Source organism: Drosophila miranda, assembly GCF_003369915.1.
Source record: "Drosophila miranda strain MSH22 chromosome Y unlocalized genomic scaffold, D.miranda_PacBio2.1 Contig_Y1_pilon, whole genome shotgun sequence".
NCBI classification, from domain to species: Eukaryota; Metazoa; Arthropoda; class Insecta; order Diptera; family Drosophilidae; genus Drosophila; species Drosophila miranda.
In genome coordinates this window covers 2,028,116-2,054,262 of record NW_022881603.1, presented here as the reverse complement: position 1 = coordinate 2,054,262, position 26,147 = coordinate 2,028,116, and the positions used below count along the sequence as shown (strand labels likewise).

General features: G+C 50.8%; 5 protein-coding genes and 4 pseudogenes across 5 annotated transcripts; all 9 read left to right on the top strand.

Annotated features, from left to right (window-relative positions):
* The first annotated feature begins 92 nt into the window (after window positions 1-92).
* On the top strand, window positions 93-10,165 carry LOC117190174 (cytosol aminopeptidase-like). Its single transcript, XM_033395236.1, has 3 exons — window positions 93-544; window positions 642-1,730; window positions 10,028-10,165. The coding sequence occupies exons 1-2, from the start codon at window positions 93-95 to the stop codon at window positions 1,600-1,602; spliced, it is 1,413 nt and encodes a 470-aa protein (XP_033251127.1). The 3' UTR covers window positions 1,603-1,730; window positions 10,028-10,165.
* On the top strand, window positions 2,031-5,293 carry LOC117191194 (annotated as a pseudogene).
* Window positions 6,416-8,175, top strand: LOC117191217 (annotated as a pseudogene).
* Window positions 8,613-10,064, top strand: LOC117190173 (cytosol aminopeptidase-like). The gene is made up of 2 exons (XM_033395235.1): window positions 8,613-9,300; window positions 9,346-10,064. Exons 1-2 carry the CDS (start codon window positions 8,613-8,615, stop codon window positions 10,062-10,064), a joined length of 1,407 nt encoding a protein of 468 aa, XP_033251126.1.
* Window positions 10,166-10,336: 171 nt separating the features above from the next.
* On the top strand, window positions 10,337-13,358 carry LOC117191224 (pre-mRNA-splicing factor syf1 homolog). Its single transcript, XM_033396143.1, has 3 exons — window positions 10,337-10,909; window positions 12,430-12,959; window positions 13,024-13,358. Exons 2-3 carry the CDS (start codon window positions 12,472-12,474, stop codon window positions 13,196-13,198), a joined length of 663 nt encoding a protein of 220 aa, XP_033252034.1. The 5' UTR covers window positions 10,337-10,909; window positions 12,430-12,471; the 3' UTR covers window positions 13,199-13,358.
* A 75-nt stretch (window positions 13,359-13,433) lies between these two features.
* On the top strand, window positions 13,434-14,177 carry LOC117190172. The gene has a single exon (XM_033395234.1). It carries the CDS (start codon window positions 13,434-13,436, stop codon window positions 14,175-14,177), a length of 744 nt encoding a protein of 247 aa, XP_033251125.1.
* Window positions 14,178-15,051: 874 nt separating this feature from the next.
* Window positions 15,052-18,609, top strand: LOC117190171 (annotated as a pseudogene).
* Window positions 18,610-19,036: 427 nt separating this feature from the next.
* Window positions 19,037-21,140, top strand: LOC117190166 (cytosol aminopeptidase-like). The gene is made up of 4 exons (XM_033395229.1): window positions 19,037-19,041; window positions 19,105-19,555; window positions 19,614-20,374; window positions 21,128-21,140. Exons 1-4 carry the CDS (start codon window positions 19,037-19,039, stop codon window positions 21,138-21,140), a joined length of 1,230 nt encoding a protein of 409 aa, XP_033251120.1.
* LOC117191197 lies at window positions 20,860-24,463 on the top strand (annotated as a pseudogene).
* Window positions 24,464-26,147: the final 1,684 nt, after the last annotated feature.

The window sequence follows — 26,147 nt, the reverse complement described above, 5'->3', positions numbered from 1 at the left end:
TATTCGGAAAAAAGCCAAATTTGTCTGGAACTGTCTGAAAAATAAGAGAACTTTCGTAACCTGTCGCGAGGGACTGTCACTATCATTAAGCGATGAAGTCTGTACGCTTGATGCATGCCCTGTGCAGGCGTGTCCAGCACACATTCCTGGCCAGACGCAGAGATGTGGAACAGCGACGGCACTATGCCGAGAAATGTGACTCGGTGATCAAAGGCGTTGTGGTGGGCGTGTACGCCAAGAAGGGCGACCGCCAGCCCAAGATGACACCATCCGGCGAGAAGTTTGACGATCGCGTCCAGGGCAAGATCACTGATCTAATACGCGAGACGGGCCTGAGTGCCCAGCTGGGAAAAGGCCGTGTCTTTATGAACGTGGATGCGGAGTTCCGTGCGGTGGCCGTGGTAGGCGTGGGACAGGAGGGGGCCGGCTTCAACGACCTGGAGATGATCGACGAGGGAATGGAGAACGCTAGCGTCGCTGCCGACGTGGGGGCTCGTGCCCTTCAACTGCAGGGCTGCACAGATGTCTTCGTGGAGTCGATGGAGTATGCGGAGCAGGCGGCCGAGGGGAGCGCCTTGGCCGTCTGGCGCTACAACACCAACAAGCGCCGTCGGTACCGCACACTCATTTCCAAACTGGAGCTGTACCGACTCGGATGCCTGGATGCGGGGCCTGTTCAAGGCCGAATCGCAGAACCTGGCCCGTCGCCTGGCCGATACGCCGGCCAATCAGATGACGCCCACAATCTTCGCCCAGTCAACGGTGGATGCCCTGTGCCACTGCGGGGTATCCGTGGAGGTACGCAGCATGGACTGGATCGAGTCCAAGATCTTGAACAGCTTCTTGATGGTGGCCAAGGGCAGCTGCGAGCCGCCGATCATCTTGGAAATCGCCTACTGCGGCACCGCACCCGAGGACAAGCCCATCCTCCTGCTGGGCAAGGGCATCACATTCAACAGCGGGGGCCTCTGCCTCCGTCCCAAGGACTGCTTGTCCATGTACCGCGGCTGCATGTCCGGTGCAGCCGCCTGCGTGGGCGTCATCCGAGCCGTCGCCGGCCTATCGCTGCCCCTAAACATAACGGCACTGCTGCCGCTGTGCGAGAACATGCCCTCCGGAATGGCGGCCAAGCCTGGCGACGTGGTGTCCCTCCTCAATGGCAAAACTCTCGGCTACAAGCCGCGCATGGTCGTGGACATTGCTACAGTGGGCTACGCCGTCTGCCCAGCGCTGGGCGGAGCAGCAGCCGGGATTTTCAGCAATTCGAACTTCGTCTACAAGCAGTTCGAGAAGGTCGGTCCCCTTACGGGGGATCGCGTTTGGCGTCTGCCCCTGTGGCGCTACTTCAAGGAGCTGATCATGCCGAACGAGACCTTTGACATCAGCATCCGCGGACGTGGCCCCGCCTCCAGCTGCATCGCTGCCGCCGTTCTGCACGAGCTGGTGCCGTGCGTCGACTGGGCCCACCTGGACATCCGCAACGTGGGCATGCTGACGCGCTACAATCCGCTCCCATATTTGCTGAAGGACCGCATGACTGGCCGTCCCACTCGCACCATCGTTCTGTTTCTGTTTCAGATGGCTTGCCCCGACGGCAAGTAATCTGATTATGTTCGTTACACAATTCCTTTGTTAATGTTCCGCGTTCCAAATTTGTTGTTAATTGAAGTACTCCACCACCACCCCACAACATTTTCACGCAAATTGCCAAGAGGTGCACACCCCAAGAGGTTACACGAACACATTTTTATTATTGTTCAATTTTAATCCAGAGTTTACAATTGAGCTTCCATGCTGATTGAAGGATGAAAAGAACCACATAAAATATGAAAAAAGGTCGCCATTTTATTGTTGAGATTCATTATAAATTGAGAATATACATGACATATAGGGCAAATCTGGCCTAGGTGGGGTCTTTACAAATCGGGCTCGTTAAAAACCTCGAAAAACATTTTTGCAATACAAATGGTGGAGGAATTAGCCGCTTATTTTACTTTTCCTCTCTTCTGTTCATCATTTCACTTAAACGCTCAAGCATCTATACTTATGCTCATTATTGCGTTGCTATTGCTTACAGAGGCTTTACATAGAGCTCTCACATGCACAGCCAAAAACCGCAACTGCACCCACATGCACACGCATACAGCGATGCGTTCGGTTTTCGCATTGGGAGCGTCGCATCGCGTGATCTTCTAATTCTCTTTCGCTCGCCTTCTTTTCGTTGAGTGGAGTTGCTTGGAAATTCCAGTTGCTGTACCGTTGCCTCTTAGCCGCGCCTTCCACTAACTTAAACCACTAATTTAATAGGATTATAAATACAATCAATGGAATAACATATACTTACATATATATGTCAACGTGTCCCGTTTTTTTTGGTGATTTGTTGTTATTCGACCAAAAATTGCTGCCTTCTCGTTTCATTTGTTGTACCGTTGTAGCTGAGCGTCTTTGGTGCTAAGTGCGTCTTGCGGGAAAAATTAGTGGATTATTCGCGCACAAAAAGAGCCGATCGCGGAAAGAAAAATATGAATAAATTATAAAATTCATTTGTGTTTCTGTTTTTTTTTAATAGTGTGTGTGTGTGTGTGTGTGTTAATATAACGACAGAATGGAAACGGCAAGGAAAGAACAGAAAGAGAGAATGCAGCAAAAGCGGAAGAACCAGGAAGAAGGTAAGAAAATGTTGTTTATGTTTTTCTTTGCTGTACGATTATAGGCGATGAACTAAAAAGATATAAAACAAAATAGATCGATAGCATTTTGTTAGCTTTATGTTTAGTATGGAGGCAAATAAGGGGGTAAACTTTTACCAAGAATCATCTCTCTTATAGGAGAAAATACTAAAGGCAAACAGGACTATAAAAATAACGAAAAATACCGAAAAAGTCAACTTCGGCTTATCTGAAAAGGTTTTCAGTTCAAATCTAATGAAAATATATGCCTGTTGTTTTCTTTCAATTTAGAGAATAATATCGGGAGAAACGTATATGAAAATGGGTTTAATTATTTATTCTCGTAAATTGTTTTTTTGACAGTGTATGCCACGCCCAGACTCCCTTTATAATTGTAATTTTTGTTGTTGCTGTTGTTTCTGGTCAAGTGCTGTGAAGAGGTGGGGAATGAATGTTTATGTTTCCGACTAAAGTGCTTCTCTTGTAAATCACTTTCGAGCTCCAGAGCCATGCAAAGGCTGAGGTTGAAGGTTGAATTAAAATTCCTGCACTTATAATTATCTCCTGCTGTTGTCCTTTACGGACGCACATGTACATACATGTGTACATATGTACTTCCTTTCACCGCATGTATTTTCAAATGTCAATTAGTTGAGTTAATTGAGCGAAAGTGCAAAATGTGAACCGCAATAACGTTTATATACATTTACGGAATTCACTCGCCTCTGTTAATCTTTTGGCTTCTATTGTCTCCTTGCCCCCCCTGGTCCTCGGTCTTTTGGCCTTTGTTGGGGCAGCAGAGCCCTTTTGCGAGGCCAGCTTTGCGCAGTTCGAGGAGCTGCCGTTGAACAAGCGCATGGAGGAGGTGGTCAAGAACGAGGGGGCCACCGAGGAGGACGACATCGATGTGGAGCTGCGCCTGTCGCGCTTCGAATACCTCATGGAGAGGCGTCTGCTGCTGCTGAACAGTGAACAGCCCACGGAGATCATCAACACCTACACCGTGCAGACAGTCCAGCCCAAGCTGGCGGTGGGAAAGCTGCACACCCTCTGGGTGGAGTTTGCCAAGTTGTACGAGTCCAATGGCCAGGTGGAGGTCGCCCGCGTGGTCTTCGAGCGGGGCACCGAGGTGGAGTACGTCAAGGTGGAGGATCTGGCCGCCGTGTGGTGCGAGTGGGCGGAGATGGAGCTGCGCCAGTAGCAGTTCGAGGCTGCCCTCAAGCTGATGCAACGTGCCACGGCGTGCCCAAGCGGAAGGTGGCGTATCACGACTCGGAGACAGTGCAGTCGCGCCTCCACAGATCCCTGAAGGTGTGGTCCATGTACGCCGATCTGGAGGAGTCCTTTGGCACCTTCAAGACCTGCAAGGTCGACCTGAAGATCTGCACGCCGCAGGTGATCATCAACTATGGCATGTTCCTCGAAGAGCACAACTACTTCGAGGAGGCCTATCGGGCCTACGAGAAGGGCATTGCCCTGTTTAAGTGGCCGAATGTGTACGACATCTGGAACTCGTATCTAAGCAAGTTCCTCGCGCGCTACTGGGGCACAAAGCTGGAGCGGGCCCGCGACCTCTTCGAACAGTGCCTGGATCAGTGACCCGCTGAGCAATCCAAGTACTTTTACCAGCTCTACGCGAAGCTGGAGGAGGAGCACGGCTTGGCCCGGCATGCCATGTCCGTGTACGATCGCGCCACGTCCGCCGTCAAGGAAGAGGAGATGTTCGACATGTACAACATATTCGTGAAGAAGGCCGCCGAGATCTACGGCCTGCCACGCACCAGGGAGATCTACGAGAAGGCCATCGAGGCTCTGCACGAGCAGCATATGCGCCACATGTGCGTCAAATTCGCCGAGCTGGAGACGAAGCTGGGCTAGGTGGATCGAGCCAGGGCCATCTACGCCCATTGCTCACAGGTGAGTCGACATTTAACCGTTGGATCGTCAATATTCTAAGCTCTCTTCTGCTTTGTCCCAACAGGTGTGCGATCCCCGCATCACGGCGGACTTCTGGCAGACCTGGAAGGAGTTCGAGGTGCGTCATGGCAACGAGGATACGATGCGTGAAATGCTGCGGATCAAGCGTTCCATTCAGGCCACATACAACACTCAGGTCAACATGATGGCTGCCCAGTTTGTCAACACGAACACGAATGGTGTGGCTGCCGATGCTGGTGCTGGCTCCGGACCGGATGCCATGCGGCTGCTCGAGTAGAAGGCCCGCCAGGCGGCGGCCGAGGCCAATCAGAAGCCCGACGAGAAGGCTGCCTCCAATATCATGTTTGTGCGCGGCGAGACCCAGGGCGGGGCCAAGGGCAAGGAAAATACGGTCGTCAATCCGGATGAGATTGATATTGGCGACAGCGAGGACGACGACGACCATGAGGAGGAGGACCTGCAGCAGCCGAGTGGAGACCAGGCCGAGGCAGGCCAGGCCACAACCAAAACCGATGACGAGGGCCTCATCATGAAGAAAATGCGCTTCGAACAAAAGGCCATACCGGCCAAGGTCTTTGGCAGCCTCAAGCCGACAAATCAATCCGATTCCGATGAGGGATAAATCTTTTGTTTCTTTTGATTACGCGAAATATAAATGTATGTCTGTGGAATACTTCCCTCGATTTGAGACCTATTCTTCGGAGACCTATTCTTCGTTTTGTTCGGAAATTCATAAATTCCTCGAATCTCATTATTGCGTTGCTATTGCTTACAGAGGCTTTACATAGAGCTCTCACATGCACAGCCAAAAACCGCAACTGCACCCACATGCACACGCATACAGCGATGCGTTCGGTTTTCGCATTGGGAGCGTCGCATCGCGTGATCTTGTAATTCTCTTTCGCTCGCCTTATTTTCGTTGAGTGGAGTTGCTTGGAAATTCCAGTTGCTGTACCGTTGCCTCTTAGCCGCGCCTTCCACTAACTTAAACCACACTTGTCCCGTTTTTTTTTGGTGATTTGTTGTTATTCTACCAAAAATTGCTGCCTTCTCGTTTCATTTGTTGTACCGTTGTAGCTGAGCGTCTTTGGTGCTAAGTGCGTCTTGCGGGAAAAATTAGTGGATTATTCGCGCACAAAAAGAGCCGATCGCGGAAAGAAAAATATGAATAAATTATAAAATTCATTTGTGTTTGTTTTTTTTTTTAATAGTGCTTTTGTGTGTGTGAGTGTGTGTGAATATAACGACAGAATTGAAACGGCAAGGAAAGAACAGAAAGAGAGAATGCAGCAAAAGTGGAAGAACCAGGAAGAAGGTAAGAAAATGTTGTTTATGTTTTTCTTTGCTGTACGATTATAGGCGATGAACTAAAAAGATATAAAACAAAATAGATCGATAGCATTTTGTTAGCTTTATGTTTAGTATGGAGGCAAATAAGGGGATAAACTTTTACCAAGAATCATCTTTCTTATAGGAGAAAATACTAAAGGCAAACAGGACTATAAAAATAATGAAAAATACCGAAAAAGTCAACTTCGGCTGATCTTAAAAGGTTTTCAGTTCAAATCTAATGAAAATATATGCCTGTTGTTTTCTTTCAATTTAGAGAATAATATCGGGTGAAACGTATATGAAAATGGGTTTAATTATTTATTCTCGTATATTGTTTTTTTGACAGTGTATGCCACGCCCAGACTCCCTTTATAATTGTGATTTTTGTTGTTGCTGTTGTTTCTGGTCAAGTGCTGTGAAGAGGTGGGGAATGAATGTTTATGTTTCCGACTAAAGTGCTTCTTTTGTAAATCTCTTTCGAGCTCCAGAGCCATGCAAAGGCTGAGGTTGAAGGTTGAATTAAAATTCCTGCACTTATAATTATCTCCTGCTGTTGTCCTTTACGGACGCACATGTACATACATGTGTACATATGTACTTCCTTTCACCGCATGTATTTTCAAATGTGAATTAGCTGAGTTAATTGAGCGAAAGTGCAAAATGTGAACCGCAATAACGTTTATATACATTTACGGAATTCACTCGCCTCTGTTAATCTTTTGGCTTCTATTGTCTCCTTGCCCCCCCTGGTCCTCGGTCTTTTGGCCTTTGTTGGGGCAGCAGAGCCCTTTTGCGAGGCCAGCTTTGCGCAGTTCGAGGAGCTGTCGTTGAACAAGCGCATGGAGGAGGTGGCCAAGAACGAGGGGTCCACCGAGGAGGACGACATCGATGTGGAGCTGCGCCTGTCGCGCTTCGAATACCTCATGGAGAGGCGTCTGCTGCTGCTGAACAGTGAACAGCCCACGGAGATCATCAACACCTACACCGTGCAGACAGTCCAGCCCAAGCTGGCGGTGGGAAAGCTGCACACCCTCTGGGTGGAGTTTGCCAAGTTGTACGAGTCCAATGGCCAGGTGGAGGACGCCCGCGTGGTCTTCGAGCGGGGCACCGAGGTGGAGTACGTCAAGGTGGAGGATCTGGCCGCCGTGTGGTGCGAGTGGGCGGAGATGGAGCTGCGCCAGTAGCAGTTCGAGGCTGCCCTCAAGCTGATGCAACGTGCCACGGCGTGCCCAAGCGGAAGGTGGCGTATCACGACTCGGAGACAGTGCAGTCGCGCCTCCACAGATCCCTGAAGGTGTGGTCCATGTACGCCGATCTGGAGGAGTCCGTTGGCACCTTCAAGACCTGCAAGGTCGACCTGAAGATCTGCACGCCGCAGGTGATCATCAACTATGGCATGTTCCTCGAAGAGCACAACTACTTCGAGGAGGCCTATCGGGCCTACGAGAAGGGCATTGCCCTGTTTAAGTGGCCGAATGTGTACGACATCTGGAACTCGTATCTAAGCAATTTCCTCGCGCGCTACGGGGGCACAAAGCTGGAGCGGGCCCGCGACCTCTTCGAACAGTGCCTGGATCAGTGTCCCGCTGAGCATGCCAAGTACTTTTACCTGCTCTACGCGAAGCTGGAGGAGGAGCACGGCCTGGCCCGGCATGCCATGTCCGCATGTCGGGCTCTGCCCGAGCAGCATATGCGCCACATGTGCGTCAAATTCGCCGAGCTGGAGACGAAGCTGGGCAAGGTGGATCGAGCCAGGGCCATCTACGCTCACAGGTGAGTCGACATTTAACCGTTGGATCGTCAATATTCTAAGCTCTCTTCTGCTTTGTCCCAACAGGTGTGCGATCCCCGCATCACGGCGGACTTGGAAGGAGTTCGAGGTGCGTCATGGCAACGAGGATACGATGCGTGAAATTCTGCGGATCAAGCGTTCCATTCAGGCCACCTACAACACGAACACGAATGGTGTGGCTGCCGATGCCGGATGCCATGCGGCTCGAGGAGAAGGCCCGCCAGGCGGCGGCCGAGGCCAAGCAGAAGCCCGCCGAGAAATCTGCCTCCAATATCATGTTTGTGCGCGGCGAGACCCAGGGCGGGGCCAAGGGCAAGGAAAATACAGTCGTCAATCCGGATGAGATTGATATTGGCGACAGCGAGGACGACGACGACGATGAGGAGGAGGACCTGCAGCAGCCGAGTGGAGACCAGGCCGAGGCAGGCCAGGCCACAACCAAAACCGATGACGAGGGCCTCATCATGAAGAAAATGCGCTTCGAACAAAAGGCCATACCGGCCAAGGTCTTTGGCAGCCTCAAGCCGACAAATCAATCCGATTCCGATGAGGGATAAATCTTTTGTTTCTTTTGATTACGCGAAATATAAATGTATGTCTGTGGAATACTTCCCTCGATTTGAGACCTATTCTTCGTTTTGTTCGGAAATTCATAAATTCCTCGAATCTCAGCAGGCGTTGGCAATGTTTCCCTGCCAGAGCTTGAGCCTTGGGATATCTCATTCCTTTCGAATCAGCTGTTGGAAGCACATCTATTCTCTCTATTTTTTAGATTTACATTTTTTTTATTCGGAAAAAAGCAAAATTTGTCTGGAACTGTCTGAAAAATAAGAGAACTTTCGTAACCTGTCGCGAGGGACTGTCACTATCATTAAGCGATGAAGTCTGTACGCTTGATGCACGCTCTGTGCAGGAGTGTCCAGCACACATTCCTGGCCAGACGCAGAGATGTGGAACAGCGACGGCACTACGCCGAGAAATGTGACTCGGTGATCAAAGGCGTTGTGGTGGGCGTGTACGCCAAGGAGGGCGACCGCCAGCCCAAGATGACACCATCCGGCGAGAAGTTTGACGATCGCGTCCAGGGTAAGATCACTGATCTAATACGCGAGATGGGCCTGAGTGGCCAGCTGGGAAAAGGCCGTGTCTTTATGAACGTGGATGCGGAGTTCCGTGCGGTGGCCGTGGTCAGCGTGGGACAGGAGGGGGCCGGCTTCAACGACCTGGAGATGATCGACGAGGGAATGGAGAACGCTCGCGTCGCTGCCGGCGTGGGGGCTCGTGCCCTTCAACTGCAGAGCTGCACAGATGTCTTCGTGGAGTCGATGGAGTATGCGGAGCAGGCGGCCGAGGGGAGCGCCTTGGCCGTCTGGCGCTACAACACCAACAAGCGCCGTCGGGACCGCACAATCATTTCCAAACTGGAGCTGTACGACTCTCCCGACTCGGATGCCTGGATGCAGGGCCTGTTCAAGGCCGAATCGCAGAACCTGGCCCGTCGCCCGACGCCAACAATCTTCGCCCAGTCAACGGTGGATGCCCTGTGCCCCTGCGGGACTGGATCGAGTCCAAGAGCTTGAACAGCTTCTTGATGGTGGCCGCCCTTGGCAGCTGCCCTTAGCTGCGAGCCGCCGATCATCTTGGAAATCGCCTACTGCGGCACCGCACCCGAGGACAAGCCCATCCTCCTGCTGGGCAAGGGCATCACATTCAACAGCGGGGGCCTCTGCCTCCGTCCCAAGGACTGCTTGTCCATGTACCGCGGCTGCATGTCCGGTGCAGCCGCCTGCGTGGGCGTCATCCGAGCCGCCGCCGGCCTATCGCTGCCCCTAAACATAACGGCACTGCTGCCGCTGTGCGAGAACATGCCCTCCGGAATGGCGGCCAAGCCTGGCGACGTGGTGTCCCTCCTCAATGGCAAAACTCTCGGCTTCGTGGACGTCAGCAAGGCTGGTGTGATGGCCATGGCCGATCCCTTGCTCTACGCCCAGACGATCTACAAGCCGCGCATGGTCGTGGACATTGCTACAGTGGGCTACGCCGTCTGCCCAGCGCTGGGCGGAGCAGCAGCCGGGATTTTCAGCAATTCGAACTTCGTCTACAAGCAGTTCGAGAAGGCCGGTGCCCTTACGGGGGATCGCGTTTGGCGTCTGCCCCTGTGGCGCTACTTCAAGGAGCTGATCATGCCGAACGAGACCTTTGACATCAGCAACCGCGGACGTGGCCCCGCCTCCAGCTGGGCCCACCTGGACATCCGCAACGTGGGCATGCTGACGCGCTACAACCCCAAGAGGTTACACGAACACATTTTTATTATTGTTCAATTTTAATCCAGAGTTTACAATTGAGCTTCCATGCTGATTGAAGGATGAAAAGAACCACATAAAATATGCAAAAAGGTCGCCATTTTATTGTTGAGATTCATTATAAATCGAGAATATACATGACATATAGGGCAAATCTGGCCTAGGTGAGGTCTTTACAAATCGGGCTCGTTAAAAACCTCGAAAAACATTTTTGCAATACAAATGGTGGAGAAATTAGCCGCTTATTTTACTTTTCCTCTCTTCTGTTCATCATTTCACTTCAACGCTTAAGCATCTATACTTATGCTCATTATTGCGTTGCTATTGCTTACAGAGGCTTTACATAGAGCTCTCACATGCACAGCCAAAAACCGCAACTGCACCCACATGCACACGCATACAGCGATGCGTTCGGTTTTCGCATTGGGAGCGTCGCATCGCGTGATCTTCTAATTCTCTTTCGCTCGCCTTATTTTCGTTGAGTGGAGTTGCTTGGAAATTCCAGTTGCTGTACCGTTGCCTCTTAGCCGCGCCTTCCACTAACTTAAACCACACGTGTCCCGTTTTTTTTGGTGATTTGTTGTTATTCGACCAAAAATTGCTGCCTTCTCGTTTCATTTGTTGTACCGTTGTAGCTGAGCGTCTTTGGTGCTAAGTGCGTCTTGCGGGAAAAATTAGTGGATTATTCGCGCACAAAAAGAGCCGATCGCGGAAAGAAAAATATGAATAAATTATAAAATTCATTTGTGTTTGTTTTTTTTTTTAATAGTGTGTGTGTGTGTGTGTGTGTGAATATAACGACAGAATGGAAACGGCAAGGAAAGAACAGAAAGAGAGCATGCAGCAAAAGCGGAAGAACCAGGAAGAAGGTAAGAAAATGTTGTTTATGTTTTTCTTTGCTGTACGATTATAGGCGATGAACTAAAAAGATATAAAACAAAATAGATCGATAGCATTTTGTTAGCTTTATGTTTAGTATGGAGGCAAATAAGGGGGTAAACTTTTACCAAGAATCATCTCTCTTATAGGAGAAAATACTAAAGGCAAACAGGACTATAAAAATAACGAAAAATACCGAAAAAGTCAACTTCGGCATATCTGAAAAGGTTTTCAGTTCAAATCTAATGAAAATATATGCCTGTTGTTTTCTTTCAATTTAGAGAATAATATCGGGAGAAACGTATATGAAAATGGGTTTAATTATTTATTCTCGTAAATTGTTTTTTTGACAGTGTATGCCACGCCCAGACTCCCTTTATAATTGTAATTTTTGTTGTTGCTGTTGTTTCTGGTCAAGTGCTGTGAAGAGGTGGGGAATGAATGTTTATGTTTCCGACTAAAGTGGTTCTTTTGTAAATCACTTTCGAGCTCCAGAGCCATGCAAGGGAGGGAGGGGGTATGAACCGTCGCGGCAGTGTTTAGTGGGTTTTGAAGTCCTCGATGATCGAGGTATTTTTCGCATAGGCCAGTAGTTGCTGTGGCGTCCTCTTGGAGGCATCTTCCAGTGATGCCAGCACTGGGGCGCCCAGGTATCTCCTCCTTGCCCTTAAGAGAGCAGGACAGTTGCAGATGAGATGTTCTAGGGTTTCGGTTGCCCCAGGTTCGTCACATTTCCTACAACTGTCTCTGTGATTCCTAGCTTTGTCGCATGCGCCGCAGCCAGGCAGTGTCCCGTTAATATTCCCACTAATAATCTGCAGTCCTTCCGTGGTAGGTGCAGCAGGTAGTGGCTGAGTTTGTCATTGCGTTCCTTGCACATGATTTTCGGTGGTACTCCTCCACCTACATTCGGTTTGTGATCCGGCCTGCTTTTCTAGATCGCTTTGCAGCGTTCTGAGGGAGACAGGCACGTTCTCGGTTCTCGTATTCGCCAGCCCGACGCCTTCCTTAGCTAGTACGTCCGCCGTCTCGTTCCCTTCGATGCCCTGGTGGCTGGGAATCCAGTAGATCCGCACTGACTTTGTCGTGCTTAGGGTATCTAGTGCCTCCCTGCTCGCCAAGACATTTCTGGAACTGACTGCGGACGACTGCATTGATCTTATCGCCGCTTGGCTGTCGACGAATAGGACAGCATCGTGTGCTCTTTCAGTGAGAAGAGCGACCTCTGCTGCTTTCCTGATGGCAAAAGGTTGAGGTTGAAGGTTGAATTAAAATTCCTGCACTTATAATTATCTCCTGCTGTTGTCCTTTACGGACGCACATGTACATACATGTGTACATATGTACTTCTTTTCACCGCATGTATTTTCAAATGTCAATTAGTTGAGTTAATTGAGCGAAAGTGCAAAATGTGAACCGCAATAACGTTTATATACATTTACGGAATTCACTCGCCTCTGTTAATCTTTTGGCTTCTATTGTCTCCTTGCCCCCCCCCCCCCCCTCGGAGACAGTGCAGTCGCGCCTCCACAGATCCCTGAAGGTGTGGTCCATGTACGCCGATCTGGAGGAGTCCTTTGGCACCTTCAAGACCTGCAAGGCCGTCTACGAGCGCATCATCGACCTGAAGATCTGCACGCCGCAGGTGATCATCAACTATGGCATGTTCCTCGAAGAGCACAACTACTTCGAGGAGGCCTATCGGGCCTACGAGAAGGACATTGCCCTGTTTAAGTGGCCGAATGTGTACGACATCTGGAACTCGTATTTCAGCAAGTTCCTCGCGCGCTACGGGGGCACAAAGCTGGAGCGGGCCCGCGACCTCTTCGAACAGTGCCTGGATCAGTGTCCCGCTGAGCATGCCAAGTACTTTTACCTGCTCTACGCGAAGCTGGAGGAGGAGCACGGCCTGGCCCGGCATGCCATGTCCGCATGTCGGGCTCTGCCCGAGCAGCATATGCGCCACATGTGCGTCGAATTCGCCGAGCTGGAGACGAAGCTGGTCAAGGTGGATCGAGCCAGGGCCATCTACGCTCACAGGTGAGTCGACATTTAACCAATGGATCGTCAATATTCTAAGCTCTCTTCTGCTTTGTCCCAACAGGTGTGCGATCCCAGCATCACGGCGGACTTGGAAGGAGTTCGAGGTGCGTCATGGCAACGAGGATACGATGCGTGAAATGCCGCGGATCAAGCGTTCCATTCAGGCCACCTACAACACGAACACGAATGGTGTGGCTGCCGAGTGGTATGTCTGTGGAATACTTCCCTCGATTTGAGACCTATTCTTCGGAGACCTATTCTTCGTTTTGTTCGGAAATTCATAAATTCCTCGAATCTCAGCAGGCGTTGGCAATGTTTCCCTGCCAGAGCTTGAGCCTTGGGATATCTCATTCCTTTCGAATCAGCTGTTGGAAGCAAATCTATTCTCTCTATTTTTTAGATTTACATTTTTTTTGAAAAATAAGAGAACTTTCGTAACCTGTCGCGAGGGACTGTCACTATCATTAAGCGATGAAGTCTGTACGCTTGATGCATGCCCTGTGCAGGCGTGTCCAGCACACATTCCTGGCCAGACGCAGAGATGTGGAACAGCGACGGCACTACGCCGAGAAATGTGACTCGGTGATCAAAGGCGTTGTGGTGGGCGTGTACGCCAAGAAGGGCGACCGCCAGCCCAAGATGACACCATCCGGCGAGAAGTTTGACGATCGCGTCCAGGGTAAGATCACTGATCTAATACGCGAGACGGGCCTGAGTGGCCAGCTGGGAAAAGGCCGTGTCTTTATGAACGTGGATGCGGAGTTCCGTGCGGTGGCCGTGGTAAGCGTGGGACAGGAGGGGGCCGGCTTCAACGACCTGGAGATGATCGACGAGGGAATGGAGAACACTCGCGTCGCTGCCGGCGTGGGGGCTCGTGCCCTTCAACTGCAGGGCTGCACAGATGTCTTCGTGGAGTCGATGGAGTATGCGGAGCAGGCGGCCGAGGGGAGCGCCTTGGCCGTCTGGCGCTACAACACCAACAAGCGCCGTCGGGACCGCACACTCATTTCCAAACTGGAGCTGTACGACTCTCCCGACTCGGATGCCTGGATGCGGGGCCGAGCCGCCGCCGGCCTATCGCTGCCCCTAAACATAACGGCACTGCTGCCGCTGTGCGAGAACATGCCCTCCGGAATGGCGGCCAAGCCTGGCGACGTGGTGTCCCCCTCAATGGCAAAACTCTCGGCTTCGTGGACGTCAGCAAGGCTGGTGTGATGGCCATGGCCGATCCCTTGCTCTACGCCCAGACGATTTACAAGCCGCGCATGGTCGTGGACATTGCTACAGTCGGCTACGCCGTCTGCCCAGCGCTGGGCGGAGCAGCAGCCGGGATTTTCAGCAATTCGAACTTCGTCTACAAGCAGTTCGAGAAGGCCGGTGCCCTTACGGGGGATCGCGTTTGGCGTCTGCCCATGTGGCGCTACTTCAAGGAGCTGATCATGCCGAACGAGACCTTTGACATCAGCAACCGCGGACGTGGCCCCGCCTCCAGCTGCATCGCTGCCGCCGTTCTGCACGAGCTGGTGCCGTGCGTCGACTGGGCCCACCTGGACATCCGCAACGTGGGCATGCTGACGCGCTACAATCCGCTCCCATATTTGCTGAAGGACCGCATGACTGGCCGTCCCACTCGCACCATCGTTCAGTTTCTGTTTCAGATGGCTTGCCCCGACGGCAAGTAATCTGATTATGTTCGTTACACAATTCCTTTGTTAATGTTCCGCGTTCCAAATTTGTTGTTAATTGAAGTGAGATTCATTATAAATCGAGAATATACATGACATATAGGGCAAATCTGGCCTAGGTGAGGTCTTTACAAATCGGGCTCGTTAAAAACCTCGAAAAACATTTTTGCAATACAAATGGTGGAGAAATTAGCCGCTTATTTTACTTTTCCTCTCTTCTGTTCATCATTTCACTTCAACGCTCAAGCATCTATACTTATGCTCATTATTGCGTTGCTATTGCTTACAGAGGCTTTACATAGAGCTCTCACATGCACAGCCAAAAACCGCAACTGCACCCACATGCACACGCATACAGCGATGCGTTCGGTTTTCGCATTGGGAGCGTCGCATCGCGTGATCTTCTAATTCTCTTTCGCTCGCCTTATTTTCGTTGAGTGGAGTTGCTTGGAAATTCCAGTTGCTGTACCGTTGCCTCTTAGCCGCGCCTTTCACTAACTTAAACCACACTTGTCCCGTTTTTTTTGGTGATTTTTTGTTATTCGACCAAAAATTGCTGCCTTCTCGTTTCATTTGTTGTACCGTTGTAGCTGAGCGTCTTTGGTGCTAAGTGCGTCTTGCGGGAAAAATTAGTGGATTATTCGCGCACAAAAAGAGCCGATCGCGGAAAGAAAAATATGAATAAATTATAAAATTCATTTGTGTTTCTGTTTTTTTTTTTAATAGTGCTTTTGTGTGTGTTTGTTTGTGTGTGTGTGTGAATATAACGACAGAATGGAAACGGCAAGGAAAGAACAGAAAGAGAGAATGCAGCAAAAGCGGAAGAACCAGGAAGAAGGTAAGAAAATGTTGTTTATGTTTTTCTTTGCTGTACGATTATAGGCGATGAACTAAAAGGATATAAAACAAAATAGATCGATAGCATTTTGTTAGCTTTATGTTTAGTATGGAGGCAAATAAGGGGGTAAACTTTTACCAAGAATCATCTCTCTTATAGGAGAAAATACTAAAGGCAAACAGGACTATAAAAATAACGAAAAATATCGAAAAAGTCAACTTCGGCTTATCTGAAAAGGTTTTCAGTTAAAATCTAATGAAAATATATGCCTGTTGTTTTCTTTCAATTTAGAGAATAATATCGGGAGAAACGTATATGAAAATGGGTTTAATTATTTATTCTCGTATATTGTTTTTTTGACAGTGTATGCTACGCCCAGACTCCCTTTATAATTGTGATTTTTGTTGTTGCTGTTGTTTCTGGTCAAGTGCTGTGAAGAGGTGGGGAATGAATGTTTATGTTTCCGACTAAAGTGGTTCTTTTGTAAATCACTTTCGAGCTCCAGAGCCATGCAAAGGCTGAGGTTGAAGGTTAGGTTGACCCGGACGGCCCTCAGAGGGGGCCCCACCCACATAGGCCAGTATGGCCCTTAGTTGTCCGAATAGGGGGGGGAGGGGGTATGAACCGTCGCGGCAGTGTTTAGTGGGTTTTGAAGTCCTCGAGGATCGAGGTATTTTTCGCATAGGCCAGTAGTTGCTGTGGCGTCCTCTTGGAGGCATCTTCCAGTGATGCCAGCACAGGGGCGCCCAGGTATCTCCTCCTTGCCCTTAAGAGAGCAGGACAGTTGCAGATGAGATGTTCTAGGGTTTCGGTTGCCCCAGGTTCGTCACATTTCCTACAACTGTCTCTGTGATTCCTAGCTTTGTCGCATGCGCCGCAGCCAGGCAGTGTCCCGTTAATATTCCCACTAATAATCTGCAGTCCTTCCGTGGTAGGTGCAGCAGGTAGTGGCTGAGTTTGTCATTGCGTTCCTTGCACATGATTTTCGAGGTTCTGCAGGCGGTGGTACTCCTCCACCTAACTTCGGTTTGTGATCCGGCCTGCTTTTCTAGATCGCTTTGCAGCGTTCTGAGGGAGACAGGCACGTTCTCGGTTATCGTATTCGCCAGCCCGACGCCTTCCTTAGCTAGTACGTCCGCCGTCTTGTTCCCTTCGATGCCCTGGTGGCTGGGAATCCAGTAGATCCGCACTGACTTTGTCATGCTTAGGGTATCTAGTGCCTCCCTGCTCGCCAAGACATTTCTGGAACTGACTGCGGGTGACTGCATGGATCTTATCGCCGCTTGGCTGTCGACGAATAGGTTGACCGCATCGTGTGCTCTTTCAGTGAGAAGAGCGACCTCTGCTGCTTTCCTGATGGCAAAAGGTTGAGGTTGAAGGTTGAATTAAAATTCCTGCACTTATAATTATCTTCTGCTGTTGTCCTTTACGGACCCACATGTACATACATGTGTACATATGTACTTTCTTTCACCGCATGTATTTTCAAATGTCAATTAGTTGAGTTAATTGAGCGAAAGTGCAAAATGTGAACCGCAATAACGTTTATATACATTTACGGAATTCACTCGCCTCTGTTAATCTTTTGGCTTCTATTGTCTCCTTGCCCCCCCTGGTCCTCGGTCTTTTGGCCTTTGTTGGGGCAGCAGAGCCCTTTTGCGAGGCCAGCTTTGCGCAGTTCTAGGAGCTGTCGTTGAACAAGCGCATGGAGGAGGTGGCCAAGAACGAGGGGGCCACCGAGGAGGACGACATCGATGTGGAGCTGCGCCTGTCGCGCTTCGAATACCTCATGGAGAGGCGTCTGCTGCTGCTGAACAGTGAACAGCCCACGGAGATCATCAACACCTACACCGAGGCCGTGCAGACAGTCCAGCCCAAGCTGTCGGCGGTGGGAAAGCTGCACACCCTCTGGGTGGAGTTTGCCAAGTTCTACGAGTCCAATGGCCAGGTGGAGGACGCCCGCGTGGTCTTCGAGCGGGGCACCGAGGTGGAGTACGTCAAGGTGGAGGATCTGGCCGCCGTGTGGTGCGAGTGGGCGGAGATGGAGCTGCGCCAGCAGCAGTTCGAGGCTGCCCTCAAGCTGATGCAACGTGCCACGGCGTGCCCAAGCGGAAGGTGGCGTATCACGACTCGGAGACAGTGCAGTCGCGCCTCCACAGATCCCTGAAGGTGTGGTCCATGTACGCCGATCTGGAGGAGTCCTTTGGCACCTACAAGACCAGCAAGGCCGTCTACGAGCGCATCATCGACCTGAAGATCTGCACGCCGCAGGTGATCATCAACTATGGCATGTTCCTCGAAGAGCACAACTACTTCGAGGAGTCCTATCGGGCCTACGAGAAGGGCATTGCCCTGTTTAAGTGGCCGAATGTACGACATCTAGAACTGGTATCTAAGCAAGTTCCTCGCGCGCTACGGGGGCACAAAGCTGGAGCGGGCCCGCGACCTCTTCGAACAGTGCCTGGATCAGTGTCCCGCTGAGCATGCCAAGTACTTTTACCTGCTCTACGCGAAGCTGGAGGAGGAGCACGGCCTGGCCCGGCATGCCATGTCCGCATGTCGGGCTCTGCCCGAGCAGCATATGCGCCACATGTGCGTCGAATTCGCCGTGCTGGAGACGAAGCTGGGCAAGGTGGATCGAGCCAGGGCCATCTACGCTCACAGGTGAGTCGACATTTAACCGTTGGATCGTCAATATTCTAAGCTCTCTTCTGCTTTGTCCCAACAGGTGTGCGATCGCCGCATCACGGCGGACTTGGAAGGAGTTCGAGGTGCGTCATGGCAACGAGGACACGATGCGTGAAATGCTGCGGATCAAGCGTTCCATTCAGGCCACCTACAACACGAACACGAATGGTGTGGCTGCCGATGATGGTGCTGGCTCCGGACCGGATGCCATGCGGCTGCTCGAGGAGAAGGCCCGCCAGGCGGCGGCCGAGGCCAAGCAGAGAAGGCTGCCTCCAATATCATGTTTGTGCGCGGCGAGACCCAGGGCGGGGCCAAGGGCAAGGAAAATACGGTCGTCAATCCGGATGAGATTGATATTGGCGACAGCGAGTACGACGACGACGATGAGGAGGAGGACCTGCAGCAGCCGAGTGGAGACCAGGCCGAGGCAGGCTAGGCCACAACCAAAACCGATAACGAGGGCCTCATCATGAAGAAAATGCGCTTCGAACAAAAGGCCATACCGGCCAAGGTCTTTGGCAGCCTCAAGCCGACAAATCAATCCGATTCCGATGAGGGATAAATCTTTTGTTTCTTTTGATTACGCGAAATATAAATGTATGTCTGTGGAATACTTCCCTCGATTTGAGACCTATTCTTCGGAGACCTATTCTTCGTTTTGTTCGGAAATTCATAAATTCCTCGAATCTCAGCAGGCGTTGGCAATGTTTCCCTGCCAGAGCTTGAGCCTTGGGATATCTCATTCCTTTCGAATCAGCTGTTGGAAGCACATCTATTCTCTCTATTTTTTAGATTTACATTTTTTTTGAAAAATAAGAGAACTTTCGTAACCTGTCGCGAGGGACTGTCACTATCATTAAGCGATGAAGTCTGTACGCTTGATGCACGCCCTGTGCAGGCGTGTCTAGCACACATTCCTGGCCAGACGCAGAGATGTGGAACAGCGACGGCACTACGCCGAGAAATGTGACTCGGTGATCAAAGGCGTTGTGGTGGGCGTGTACGCCAAGAAGGGCGACCGCCAGCCCAAGATGACACCATCCGGCGAGAAGTTTGACGATCGCGTCCAGGGTAAGATCACTGATCTAATACGCGAGACGGGCCTGAGTGGCCCGTGGATGAACGTGGATGCGGAGTTCCGTGCGGTGGCCGTGGTAGGCGTGGGACAGGAGGGGGCCGGCTTCAACGACCTGGAGATGATCGACGAGGGAATGGAGAACGCTCGCGTCGCTGCCGGCGTGGGGGCTCGTGCCCTTCAACTGCAGGGCTGCACAGATGTCTTCGTGGAGTCGATGGAGTATGCGGAGCAGGCGGCCGAGGGGAGCGCCTTGGCCGTCTGGCGCTACAACACCAACAAGCGCACTCATTTCCAAACTGGAGCTGTACGACTCTCCCGACTCGGATGCCTGGATGCGGGGCCTGTTCAAGGCCGAATCGCAGAACCTGGCCCGTCGCCCGACGCCCACAATCTTTGCCCAGTCAGCGGTGGATGCCCTGTGCCCCTGCGGGGTATCCGTGGAGGTACACAGCATGGACTGGATCGAGTCCAAGAGCTTGAACAGCTTCTTGATGGTGGCCAAGGGCAGCTGCGAGCCGCCGATCATCTTGGAAATCGCCTACTGCGGCACCGCACCCGAGGACAAGCCCATCCTCCTGCTGGGCAAGGGCATCACATTCAACAGCGGGGGCCTCTGCCTCCGTCCCAAGGACTGCTTGTCCATGTACCGCGGCTGCATGTCCGGTGCAGCCGCCTGCGTGGGCGTCATCCGAGCCGCCGCCGGCCTATCGCTGCCCCTAAACATAACGGCACTGCTGCCGCTGTGCGAGAACATGCCCTCCGGAATGGCGGCCAAGCCTGGCGACGTGGTGTCCCTCCTCAATGCCAAAACTCTCGGCTTCGTGGACGTCAGCAAGGCTGGTGTGATGGCCATGGCCGATCCCTTGCTCTACGCCCAGACGATCTACAAGCCGCGCATGGTCGTGGACATTGCTACAGTCGGCTACGCCGTCTGCTCAGCGCTGGGCGGAGCAGCAGCCGGGATTTTCAGCAATTCGAACTTCGTCTACAAGCAGTTCGAGAAGGCCGGTGCCCTTACGGGGGATCGCGTTTGGCGTCTGCCCCTGTGGCGCTACTTCAAGGAGCTGATCATGCCGAACGAGACCTTTGAAATTAGCCGCTTATTTTACTTTTCCTCTCTTCTGTTCATCATTTCACTTCAACGCTCAAGCATCTATACTTATGCTCATTATTGTGTTGCTATTGCTTACAGAGGCTTTACATAGAGCTCTCACATGCACAGCCAAAAACCGCAACTGCACCCACATGCACACGCATACAGCGATGCATTGGGAGCGTCGCATCGCGTGATCTAATTCTCTTTCGCTCGCCTTATTTTCGTTGAGTGGAGTTGCTTGGAAATTCCAGTTGCTGTACCGTTGCCTCTTAGCCGCGCCTTCCACTAACTTAAACCACACGTGTCCCATTTTTTTTGGTGATTTGTTGTTATTCGACCAAAAATTGCTGCCTTCTCGTTTCATTTGTTGTACCGTTGTAGCTGAGCGTCTTTGGTGCTAAGTGCGTCTTGCGGGAAAAATTAGTGGATTATTCGCGCACAAAAAGCCGATCGCGGAAAGAAAAATATGAATAAATTATAAAATTCATTTGTGTTTCTGTTTTTTTTTTTTAGTAGTGCTTTTGTGTGTGTGTGTGTGTGTGTGTGAATATAACGACAGAATGGAAACGGCAAGGAAAGAACAGAAAGAGAGAATGCAGCAAAAGCGGAAGAACCAGGAAGAAGGTAAGAAAATGTTTATGTTTTTCTTTGCTGTACGATTATAGGCGATGAACTAAAAAGATATAAAACAAAACAGATCGATAGCATTTTGTTAGCTTTATGTTTAGTATGGTGGCAAATAAGGGGGTAAACTTTTACCAAGAATCATCTCTCTTATAGGAGAAAATACTAAAGGCAAACAGGACTATAAAAATAACGAAAAATACCGAAAAAGTCAACTTCGGCTTATCTGAAAAGGTTTTCAGTTCAAATCTAATGAAAATATATGCCTGTTGTTTTCTTTCAATTTAGAGAATAATATCGGGAGAAACGTATATGAAAATGGGTTTAATTATTTATTCTCGTATATTGTTTTTTTGACAGTGTATGCCACGCCCAGACTCCCTTTATAATTGTGATTTTTGTTGTTGCTGTTGTTTCTGGTCAAGTGCTGTGAAGAGGTGGGGAATGAATGTTTATGTTTCCGACTAAAGTGGTTCTTTTGTAAATCACTTTCGAGCTCCAGAGCCATGCAAAGGCTGAGGTTGAAGGTTAGGTTGACCCGGACGGCCCTCAGAGGGGGCCCCACCCACATAGGCCAGTATGGCCCTTAGTTGTCCGAATAGGGGGGGGAGGGGGTATGAACCGTCGCGGCAGTGTTTAGTGTTTTGAAGTCCTCGAGGGTCGAGGTATTTTTCGCATAGGCCAGTAGTTGCTGTGGCGTCCTCTTGAAAGCATCTTCCAGTGATGCCAGCACTGGGGCGCCCAGGTATCTCCTCCTTGCCCTTAAGAGAGCAGGACAGTTGCAGATGAGATGTTCTAGGGTTTCGGTTGCCCCAGGTTCGTCACATTTCCTACAACTGTCTCTGTGATTCCTAGCTTTGTCGCATGCGCCGCAGCCAGGCAGTGTCCCGTTAATATTCCCACTAATAATCTGCAGTCGTTCCGTGGTAGGTGCAGCAGGTAGTGGCTGAGTTTGTCATTGCGTTCCTCGCCCATGATTTTCGAGGTTCTGCAGGCGGTGGTACTCCTCCACCTACATTCGGTTTGTGATCCGGCCTGCTTTTCTAGATCGCTTTGCAGCGTTCTGAGGGAGACAGGCACGTTCTCGGTTCTCGTATTCGCCAGCCCGACGCCTTCCTTAGCTAGTACGTCCGCCGTCTCGTTCCCTTCGATGCCCTGGTGGCTGGGAATCCAGTAGATCCGCACTGACTTTGTCGTGCTTAGGGTATCTAGTGCCTCCCTGCTCGCCAAGACATTTCTGGAACTGACTGCGGACGACTGCATGGATCTTATCGCCGCTTGGCTGTCGACGAATAGGTTGACCGCATCGTGTGCTCTTTCAGTGAGAAGAGCGACCTCTGCTGCTTTCCTAAAGGCAAAAGGTTGAGGTTGAAGGTTGAATTAAAATTCCTGCACTTATAATTATCTCCTGCTGTTGTCCTTTACGGACTCACATGTACATACATGTGTACATATGTACTTCCTTTCACCGCATGTATTTTCAAATGTCAATTAGTTGAGTTAATTGAGCGAATGTGCAAAATGTGAACCGCAATAACGTTTATACACATTTACGGAATTCACTCGCCTCTGTTAATCTTTTGGCTTCTATTGTCTCCTTGCCCCCCCTGGTCCTCGGTCTTTTGGCCTTTGTTGGGCAGCAGAGCCCTTTTGCGAGGCCAGCTTTGCGCAGTTCTAGGAGCTGTCGTTGAACAAGCGCATGGAGGAGGTGGCCAAGAACGAGGGGGCCACCGAGGAGGACGACATCGATGTGGAGCTGCGCCTGTCGCGCTTCGAATACCTCATGGAGAGGCGTCTGCTGCTGCTGAACAGTGAACAGCCCACGGAGATCATCAACACCTACACCGAGGCCGTGCAGACAGTCCAGCCCAAGCTGGCGGTGGGAAAGCTGCACACCCTCTGAGTGGAGTTTGCCAAGTTCTACGAGTCCAATGGCCAGGTGGAGGACGCCCGCGTGGTCTTCGAGCGGGGCACCGAGGTGGAGTACGTCGAGGTGGCGAATCTGGCCGCCGTGTGGTGCGAGTGGGCGAAGATGGAGCTGCGCCAGCAGCAGTTCGAGGCAGCCCTCAAGCTGATGCAACGTGCCACGGCCATGCCGAAGCGGAAAGTGGCGTATCACGACGACTCGGAGACAGTGCAGTCGCGCCTCCACAGATCCCTGAAGGTGTGGTCCATGTACGCCGATCTGGAGGAGTCCTTTGGCACCTTCAAGACCTGCAAGGCCGTCTACGAGAGCATCATCGACCTGAAGATCTGCACGCCGCAGGTGATCATCAACTATGGCATGTTCCTCGAAGAGCACAACTACTTCGAGGAGGCCTATCGGGCCTACGAGAAGGGCATTGCCCTGTTTAAGTGGCCGAATGTGTACGACATCTGGAACTCGTATCTAAGCAAGTTCCTCGCGCGCTACTGGGGCACAAAGCTGGAGCGGGCCCGCGACCTCTTCGAACAGTGCCTGGATCAGTGACCCGCTGAGCAATCCAAGTACTTTTACCAGCTCTACGCGAAGCTGGAGGAGGAGCACGGCTTGGCCCGGCATGCCATGTCCGTGTACGATCGCGCCACGTCCGCCGTCAAGGAAGAGGAGATGTTCGACATGTACAACATATTCGTGAAGAAGGCCGCCGAGATCTACGGCCTGCCACGCACCAGGGAGATCTACGAGAAGGCCATCGAGGCTCTGCACGAGCAGCATATGCGCCACATGTGCGTCAAATTCGCCGAGCTGGAGACGAAGCTGGGCTAGGTGGATCGAGCCAGGGCCATCTACGCCCATTGCTCACAGGTGAGTCGACATTTAACCGTTGGATCGTCAATATTCTAAGCTCTCTTCTGCTTTGTCCCAACAGGTGTGCGATCCCCGCATCACGTCGGACTTCTGGCAGACCTGGAAGGAGTTCGAGGTGCGTCATGGCAACGAGGATACGATGCGTGAAATGCTGCGGATCAAGCGTTCCATTCAGGCCACATACAACACTCAGGTCAACATGATGGCTGCCCAGTTTGTCAACACGAACACGAATGGTGTGGCTGCCGATGCTGGTGCTGGCTCCGGACCGGATGCCATGCGGCTGCTCGAGTAGAAGGCCCGCCAGGCGGCGGCCGAGGCCAATCAGAAGCCCGACGAGAAGGCTGCCTCCAATATCATGTTTGTGCGCGGCGAGACCCAGGGCGGGGCCAAGGGCAAGGAAAATACGGTCGTCAATCCGGATGAGATTGATATTGGCGACAGCGAGGACGACGACGACCATGAGGAGGAGGACCTGCAGCAGCCGAGTGGAGACCAGGCCGAGGCAGGCCAGGCCACAACCAAAACCGATGACGAGGGCCTCATCATGAAGAAAATGCGCTTCGAACAAAAGGCCATACCGGCCAAGGTCTTTGGCAGCCTCAAGCCGACAAATCAATCCGATTCCGATGAGGGATAAATCTTTTGTTTCTTTTGATTACGCGAAATATAAATGTATGTCTGTGGAATACTTCCCTCGATTTGAGACCTATTCTTCGGAGACCTATTCTTCGTTTTGTTCGGAAATTCATAAATTCCTCGAATCTCATTATTGCGTTGCTATTGCTTACAGAGGCTTTACATAGAGCTCTCACATGCACAGCCAAAAACCGCAACTGCACCCACATGCACACGCATACAGCGATGCGTTCGGTTTTCGCATTGGGAGCGTCGCATCGCGTGATCTTCTAATTCTCTTTCGCTCGCCTTATTTTCGTTGAGTGGAGTTGCTTGGAAATTCCAGTTGCTGTACCGTTGCCTCTTAGCCGCGCCTTTCACTAACTTAAACCACACGTGTCCCATTTTTTTTGGTGATTTGTTGTTATTCGACCAAAAATTGCTGCCTTCTCGTTTCATTTGTTGTACCGTTGTAGCTGAGCGTCTTTGGTGCTAAGTGCGTCTTGCGGGAAAAATTAGTGGATTATTCGCGCACAAAATGAGCCGATCGCGGAAAGAAAAATATGAATAAATTATAAAATTCATTTGTGTTTCTGTTTTTTTTTTTTAGTAGTGCTTTTGTGTGTGTGTGTGTGTGTGTGAATATAACGACAGAATGGAAACGGCAAGGAAAGAACAGAAAGAGAGAATGCAGCAAAAGCGGAAGAACCAGGAAGAAGGTAAGAAAATGTTGTTTATGTTTTTCTTTGCTGTACGATTATAGGCGATGAACTAAAAAGATATAAAACAAAACAGATCGATAGCATTTTGTTAGCTTTATGTTTAGTATGGAGGCAAATAAGGGGGTAAACTTTTACCAAGAATCATCTCTCTTATAGGAGAAAATACTAAAGGCAAACAGGACTATAAAAATAACGAAAAATACCGAAAAAGTCAACTTCGGCTTATCTGAAAAGGTTTTCAGTTCAAATCTAATGAAAGTATATGCCTGTTGTTTTCTTTCAATTTAGAGAATAATATCGGGAGAAACGTATATGAAAATGGGTTTAATTATTTATTCTCGTATATTGTTTTTTTGACAGTGTATGCCACGCCCAGACTCCTTTTATAATTGTGATTTTTGTTGTTGCTGTTGTTTCTGGTCAAGTGCTGTGAGGAGGTGGGGAATGAATGTTTATGTTTCCGACTAAAGTGGTTCTTTTGTAAATCACTTTCGAGCTCCAAAGCCATGCAAAGGCTGAGGTTGAAGGTTAAGTTGACCCGGACGGTCCTCAGAGGGGGCCCCACCCACATAGGCCAGTATGGCCCTTAGTTGTCCGAATAGGGGGGGGAGGGGGTATGAACCGTCGCGGCAGTGTTTAGTGTTTTGAAGTCCTCGAGGATCGAGGTATTTTTCGCATAGGCCAGTAGTTGCTGTGGCGTCCTCTTGAAAGCATCTTCCAGTGATGCCAGCACTGGGGCGCCCAGGTATCTCCTCCTTGCCCTTAAGAGAGCAGGACAGTTGCAGATGAGATGTTCTAGGGTTTCGGTTGCCCCAGGTTCGTCACATTTCCTACAACTGTCTCAGTGATTCCTAGCTTTGTCGCATGCGCCGCAGCCAGGCAGTGTCCCGTTAATATTCCCACTAATAATCTGCAGTCCTTCCGTGGTAGGTGCAGCAGGTAGTGGCTGAGTTTGTCATTGCGTTCCTTGCACATGATTTTCGAGGTTCTGCAGGCGGTGGTACTCCTCCACCTACATTCGGTTTGTGATCCGGCCTGCTTTTCT